Below are 7,472 nucleotides of genomic sequence, written 5' to 3'. Positions count from 1 at the left end.
CGTTTCGTCGTGGTTGTTAAAGCTGACATGAATTAATAAATACGTACACCTTTCTCATCTTATCCGCCATATTTCTCTCAGGTAGCCTCATTTTCTCTACCCGTATATACCCCAAATGTGATTGTCACACCTGAGTGATTTTTCTAGGTGGACTCGACCAGTGCACATCTCCGATAGTAATATATCGGGAATGCGAAACAAATGAAATAACATTTTAAAACATGCTTTGCTCAAAATTACAAAATATTTATTGTATACCAATGCAACATTCCGAAAGTTTAGATAATTTAGAAAAGATTTACAAAAAAAAAAAAAAAAAAAAAAAAAAAAAGCTTTTCTTGCATACTTGAAAGTGCATGCAAGTATTTGCAGTTTCTTATGAAATAAATGCGGAGAAATCATTTGCCAATTACATACTGATAGAATGGAATAAGCAAAGAGCATAAAATATATTATTTATATCAATTCTTGCAAAATACAGGTCCATGCCATATGCATAATATGTAATGCACGTGGCATATTCGCCAAAAAAACTCGTATCAAATACGGACGTCCATTTAACAGGTATCGGAGATGTGCACTTGCCGAAAATATTAGATTCTCTTTATTCTGATAAATCCACGAAACAAAATGAACTCCATTTGTATCTCGTTAGAACTTTACAACAAGTTGTCATTCCATTATACAGACTGCGACACACTTCACCCGTGCCAAATAGGGTGTATTCAATCGGGGGAGATGTCAGAGTCGAAAAATTTTCCTGCATTGAATGCTTGTCTGGTCGAGGTTTTGCAGTTTATAGAAATCGGGAATCTAATCATATACACTGAGCATCTGGTTGGATATATTGCGTGCTCAATTCAAAATTTATCGATGATCATATACAAACTTGGATATACAAATAAGGGAATAATGATCGAAAATATACATCTGTTTAAAAATGCGGGTATTACATTTGCAATCCATAATAAACAGTTGATTACACAAAGACACATATAAAAGGAAATGTATAAACGAAAATATAGTTTTATTGTTTCTTTGGGAACCACATAATTATTTACGGTCTCCGTATGTCCATATTCATTGATTGGACGAGAGAGAGAGAGAGAGAGAGAGAGAGAGAGAGAGAGACTGTCCTACTTCGATGTACAATATATTTCACAGAAGAAAAGAAAATTGATCACTGATATAATGGTAAGCTTACAAGCATTAAAAATTTTCAGCTATTTAAAAATTTGTTATTGACAATATATTAAGAACTTACAGGAGTTGATGCTTATAAGTGAATTCATTACAAATTTTAAAAAAAATATCAGTTTTAACTGTGCGTGTAGAAAATACTGACTTTGTATGTTAGAATAACGGAAAAAAGTAAATTGTCAAAAAAGTGGGGAGAGCAGACCAGCCCAGCCTCCCTGCCCACCCCAACCCCCTGTATACGTGCCTGAAACAACATCAATTCGTGTTGAAAGAAAGGTGCATATCTGCATTTTATTAAATTCCAAAGGAGTTCCCCTATTGATTATTTTGTATGCAAGATTCGTTCCCGAATTTAGAATCATGCTTTCAGTCAGAGCAGAAATAAAATCATTTTGAAGTACATCTAGTTTGAATGCAAATGTGGGGTTCCTTCTTTTAATTTCACCAGACTCATTTGAACCCCCTCCCCCAAACTATGCAGCTTTGTTTTTATTGATATCTAAATCGGCATATGAATCCGGATATACATTATAATGTTTTTTCGTGATCATATAGATATCTATACTAAAAAATGTTGATATTCTTGCCTTTTGCATATCCTACTAATGCATTACAGTAGATTGACACTGTATCATGTATATAAAAAAAAAACTCAACACGAATTTTACTAATTTATGAATACTAACATCTTATCGAATACATTTGAATTTGAAATTTCGACGTACAGCGGTATGTCTATTTTCAGAATATATCCATTGCGCCAGATCTCCGAAATGAAAATAATCATTATGGCATGTTACAGAAACGTTAAAACACACATCTGCTATAGTCCTGCAATGCATGCATGCGATTTTTCTGAATATATGTATTTATGTATTCGTGAATGAAGTTCCTACACTTAAAACTATCTTGGCCTTTATGCATTTTGTTTTGTGATTTTGGTTTACCATTCCTTACACTGTGTAAATGAAGTAAAACTTGGTAAAGGGTGCAATTCTACACCATACAATTAGTATGCATGCAAGTGTTGAAAAGCAAAATGTACATGTAATAACCAGACATGTATCGTCATTTTTCATGGGGTGGGGGTACAACAGGAAGAAAAAAATGGAAAATTGGATTCTTTAAAATTTCTTGCCATTCAAAATAATAATTAAAAAGATGAACGAAAACATCAGTAAAATAAAACATAAAACCCAAACAAACCAAGATGTTTTATCCGATGTTCAAAGTCCTAATGTGGGGGCAAAGGGTTACAAGAGTCTTTTATTTTGACTGCCTCAATAATTTCCCCCTACACTTTATTTTCTTCCATCGTTGGGGATGGGATGGGGTGGTTAGAGTCCTCTACTATGAGTGCCTCATAATATCTTCATTTTCTTAATTGGTGGTGGTGTGTGTCTTCTACTATTATATCAGAACTTTCAAGCTGGGGTCAATTTTGGGGGGAGGGGGTTGTCACCCAATATATTTTTTATTTGCATTACAAAATAACGGCCTCTCACTTCTGCATCTGTCGGCGCGGGTTCGAAACCCGCTCGCGCCGGTAAGTGAGAAAGTTTCCCAGTTTACTTTCGGAAGGTCGGTGGTCTCTTCCCGGGTACATTGTATCTGGTTTCTCTCTTCCACCAACAAAAACTGGGCGCCACCAGATAACTGAAAAATTGTTGAGTGTGGCGGAAAACATAAAAAAAAAAACAAAAAAAACCCCAAAATAACAAAAAAGTGGATATTGTTATCAAAGGTGGGGGACAGACACTCTTGTCCACTCCCCTTGATTCTAAGTACTTTGACCTTTGTATTTGGGAGAGGGCCTACATATGTTGCCCAATCCTGTTGAGTTTCTCAATAAAATATGTTTAAATAAAAAAAATTCTATGTGCTTGATAACTACGCATATGATAAACTCAATTATTACATTTTGCATTACTACAATTTGCATCCGACGCAGAATGCAATAAAGCAAAATGGCATAGATATATAAGATCTATTAAGCGCCGAATTAGCATAAAATGAAGTAATTGAATTGAAAATAACATTGTTTAAAGATATGTTTAATTTTTAATTATTGCGTGCTTTAAATGAATCAAATAAATCTGTAATATCAATTAATGAGAGCAATATTGAGTTACTGTTCTCTTATATTGAATTAACGATATCATTTGTCTTAATAAGAGCGCGATTATTACAAGATCATCGTTTGAATCTCTCTCTCTCTCTCTCTCTCTCTCTCATTCTCTCTCCATACACTCGTGCAGTGTTGTATATGCAAATTATCTATGCACAAACAATTTATGTACCTAAAAGATTTCCTGATTTATAAATCTGTAATACTCTGACAAGCAAATCATACGGTATAAGGATTCATGCACAATACAGGGTAAATATTCTACTCTGATACTTCCCCTGATTGAAGATAGCTGATCGGTACGGGCTAAGTGTATCGCAGTCTGTACAATGAACAATGTTGTTTACTGTTGGAATACAAATGGAGTGTACCGTTTTGTTTCATGGATTATGCTAATAAAGGGAGTTTTACTACTACTTTGAGTATTTTCGACAAGTGTGCACGTACATCTTCGGTCCTTTACAGATATTACGAGTAGACCCAGGTAAATAATCATCCGCATTCGATGCTTTTTCATGGCGAGCATACATGACCATGTCTTCTTTTTTCGTATAGTAGCATTTATGTATTTGCATTTTGCTTGAAGTAAGTGAATGGTATAAATTTTATGACTGATTCTATGTAACTATCAAAATTCAGTGGCCACGGACATCCTTTGATGACAGTTGATTATGCTGTATGTATTTTCCAAATTATCTAAATTCATCAACGAGATCCAACAACAAATCCCTTTTTGGCAAAATGCCCAAATCTACAGTTTTCATGCTACAACAGATCAATTGCACTACGTTTCACCATTAATCTTTTTATATATATTAAATGTCTTCGATTTGGAAATCCTTTGATGGCAGTTGATTATGCTGTATGTATTTTCCAAATTATCTAAATTCATCAATGAAATCCAACAAAAAATCCCTTTTTGGCAAAATGCCCAAATCTACAGTTTTCATGCTACTGCAGATCAATTGCACTACGTTTCACCATTAGTCTTTTTATATATATTAAGAGTCTTTGATATGGACATCCTTTGATGGCAGTTGATTATGATGTATGTATTTTCCAAATTATCTAAATTCATCAATGAAATCCAACAAAAAATCACTTTTTGGCAAAGTGCCAAATTATAATACATTGGTACAGCGGTCAGTAACACACTCTTTACCATAGGTGGATATAGATATCATAAATAAGGAGGGAATTCTGTGGGGAATCGAGATTTATGGAGAAAATTAGTTGTCTTTTATAATTTTTATATACCACAAGGACAAAACATGGGCAAAACGGGCTGAATTTTGCAGTTCAATTAGCCCTCATAGACTGCTGGCGGTTTCCATGGCAACGGATGGTATAAATTTGGTGGTGGGGTTGAAATTAAGTAAGATGGTGCAAGTAAAGTTAATACTGTGAAAATCAAAGAAATCTGTGACATTGAGTGGCCAGACCCTATCTGATTTCTTTGATTTTTACATAGAATTGATCTTATACCCTTTGTTTATTCCATTTCATCAATAGATCTAGATAATAGATGAAATATTTCTCCGCGTTTTTGTATAGTTTTGACGTATTTATTGCAAATGTACCACATTCACGTAAAGAAAAGGCATTCTATATTTATTTATCCAAAGCTTTTAGAATGATTTACTACTGTACGATATGTTTATTGTAATTTTGAGCACTGCATGGTGTTTCAAACCTGATATCATTTCTTCTTGGTGTCCTATAAATTAGTATCGGAGATGTACGTGTTGCCTGTCGAAGCTACCCGCACAGGTAAATTGAAGACACTGATGTGAAGTGAAGCGTAGCACAACTCGTACCCTTTTATACCATGCGAACCCTGATACATATAACAATAGAATATCCAACTAATATGGCGGATTAGCAAATAAATATGGCGGGCATATAGAATTATACTATATTTATTAATTCATGTCAGCTTTAAGTGAATCATTACGCAACTCAATTGACATGTATTTTTTCAGAATTTATATATATATATATGTGTGTGTGTGTGTGTGTGTGTGTGTGTGTGTGTGTGTGTGTGTGTGTTGATAAACGAAAGTTAGTACCTTTGTCTTTTGCATTAATTATAAGGAATTACTTTAAGTCTGGGGTGTATTAAACGAGGATAACCTGGTTTGGGTCAGTATGCGCTTTGTAATCCGTGAAACAGAATATAAAGCGTAAACTGGTCCAAACCAGGTTATACTCACATAATACACCCTAGAATTAAAGTCATTCCTTATATACATCTGTGCAATTATTATTTATTTTTGGATTAGAAAAAGTATGATACATTTTACATTGTGGACAGCTAGACCTTTTGTCACGGATGCATTTCGTTAAAAAGAAAATAAAAACAGATGTACATGTAACTGCTAATCAGTGACAGACTAGAGCATCTTCAAATGAAGACTATTTCATATACACCTCATGTTAAAGCATGCCAAACTGAAAATTTTATTTTCACGGTATGAAAAACTTTTTTTCATCTGATATAAAATGTTTTTAGGAAAACGTGCTTTTGAAAAACAAGCCAAGAGTTATATTACAAAAAGTATTTTAGAACAACAAAACAAAATGTGTTACTACCGTGTGTGCGTATGTGTGTGCGTGCGTCCGTGCGTGCGTGCGTGCGTGCGTGCGTGTGTGTGTGTGTGTGTGTGTGTGTAACATTCATATTTATTTTTTTTATATCAAATGCTGTCATGTAAACCTAAATAGTGCTACAGCAATGTGTAAGTAGTCATCTTAAAACTTATTTATGTCAATTTTTTCCCTTCCCCTATCGTTCTGTAAATTGATGATTTATATTTTCTTATCATCTTCATATAAGGACCCCATTGGAAATGAACCTTCGGGCTTTTAAACATTAAACATTGTATGTTATCCAGGTACCATGTTCTCTATTTATTGATATTCACGTATGCCGTAACACCATATCTGTCAAGCTATATAAAAGTGTAATATTGTAATAAATATATGATCACATGATAATACCAAACAAATATAATAACAATATACCTGATTCTCACCAATAATCAGTGGCGGATCCATAGAATTTTCAAAGTGGAGGGGTTGCGATCCAAGTTTGTACATGTACCCCCCCCCTTCCGGGAGGGGTGGTTAAAGACATCAAATGGCAAAAAATTACCATTCTTGTTTCAAATATTTAAAACATAACTCCACCCACCCCCTTGATCCGCCACTGATAATACTACAAAATATAACTAATGTTATGAAACACGTTCGGTCATGAATTCAGATTATTTATGATTATCTTACCCTGGGCGCTCATTGTTTGTTGTTGGCTTGTCTTGTCATGAAAAGGATCCAAAACATCATTTTTCAAGAAATTATCAATAGCTGTGGTATTCAGTAGGCAATTTCTTGATTTTCTGTCATATCCCATGTCTTATGATCAGAGCGGTAAAATGCCATGGTTTATTCTTCCTTGTCTTACTGCAACGAAACTAACGTAAAAATTATTTCGAATATAAAAAATGTTCTTCATTTGATCGATATAGTATAGATAACAGCAATGTACAAGTGACACGACACATAAAATAAGTGCATAAAATCACTAGCAAATAAAGAGAGAGACGATAAGGAAAGTTCCTTTCTCAGTTTTAGGTCACCTGAGTAAAATGAAATTGTAATCCATCGTCTGTTAACAACTTCTTCCCAGAAACTACTGGGCCAATCTTGACTGAATTTGGTATGTAGCATCTGTAGGTGAAGGAGACCGGCAATTGTAAATTTCATGACCCTCTCCCTCACCCTAAGAGGCCTTAATTTTGGGGTAAAAACTGTAAAATTGATGTATTTCTTTTAAAATCTTCTTCTTTACTCCTGGGCATCTAGTAGAGCAAGTGAGTATATAGTACAATAATGATGAGCAAGGGAGCTTCTACCAAAATTGTAAATTTTATTATCCCCGGGGTAGGGGTTCTGACCCCAGGGTGGGGTCAAACTTACTATATAGTGTTTATTTGTATAGCACTTAAATAACACGTTCTTTGGTGCTATTGATACTAAATTGAAACTAAATTTATATCTAGAAAGAGCTCCTTTACAAAAATTGTAAATTTGATGATCATTGGGGTAAGGGTTTTGGTATTACGGTGGGGCCAAAATGGTCAGT

General features: G+C 34.3%; 1 protein-coding gene across 2 annotated transcripts in view; it reads right to left on the bottom strand.

Annotated features, from left to right (window-relative positions):
- Positions 1-6,878, bottom strand: part of LOC125656884 (uncharacterized) — a 41,096-nt gene extending 34,218 nt beyond the window's left edge. The window contains exon 1 of one of the 2 annotated variants that reach the window (XM_056153966.1): positions 6,614-6,878. In XM_056153966.1, coding sequence (XP_056009941.1) covers positions 6,614-6,740 — 127 coding nt within the window. In that variant the 5' untranslated portion in view covers positions 6,741-6,878. The remainder of the gene's footprint in view (positions 1-6,613) is intronic. The other variant, XM_056153967.1, reaches the window with a different exon arrangement.
- Between the last annotated feature and the right edge of the window lie 594 nt (positions 6,879-7,472).

The sequence above is a fragment of the Ostrea edulis genome, chromosome 2 (assembly GCF_947568905.1).
Source record: "Ostrea edulis chromosome 2, xbOstEdul1.1, whole genome shotgun sequence".
Classification (NCBI taxonomy): domain Eukaryota; kingdom Metazoa; phylum Mollusca; class Bivalvia; order Ostreida; family Ostreidae; genus Ostrea; species Ostrea edulis.
The sequence above is the reverse complement of the archived record's forward strand: the minus strand, read 5'-3'. Positions and strand labels throughout refer to the sequence as shown.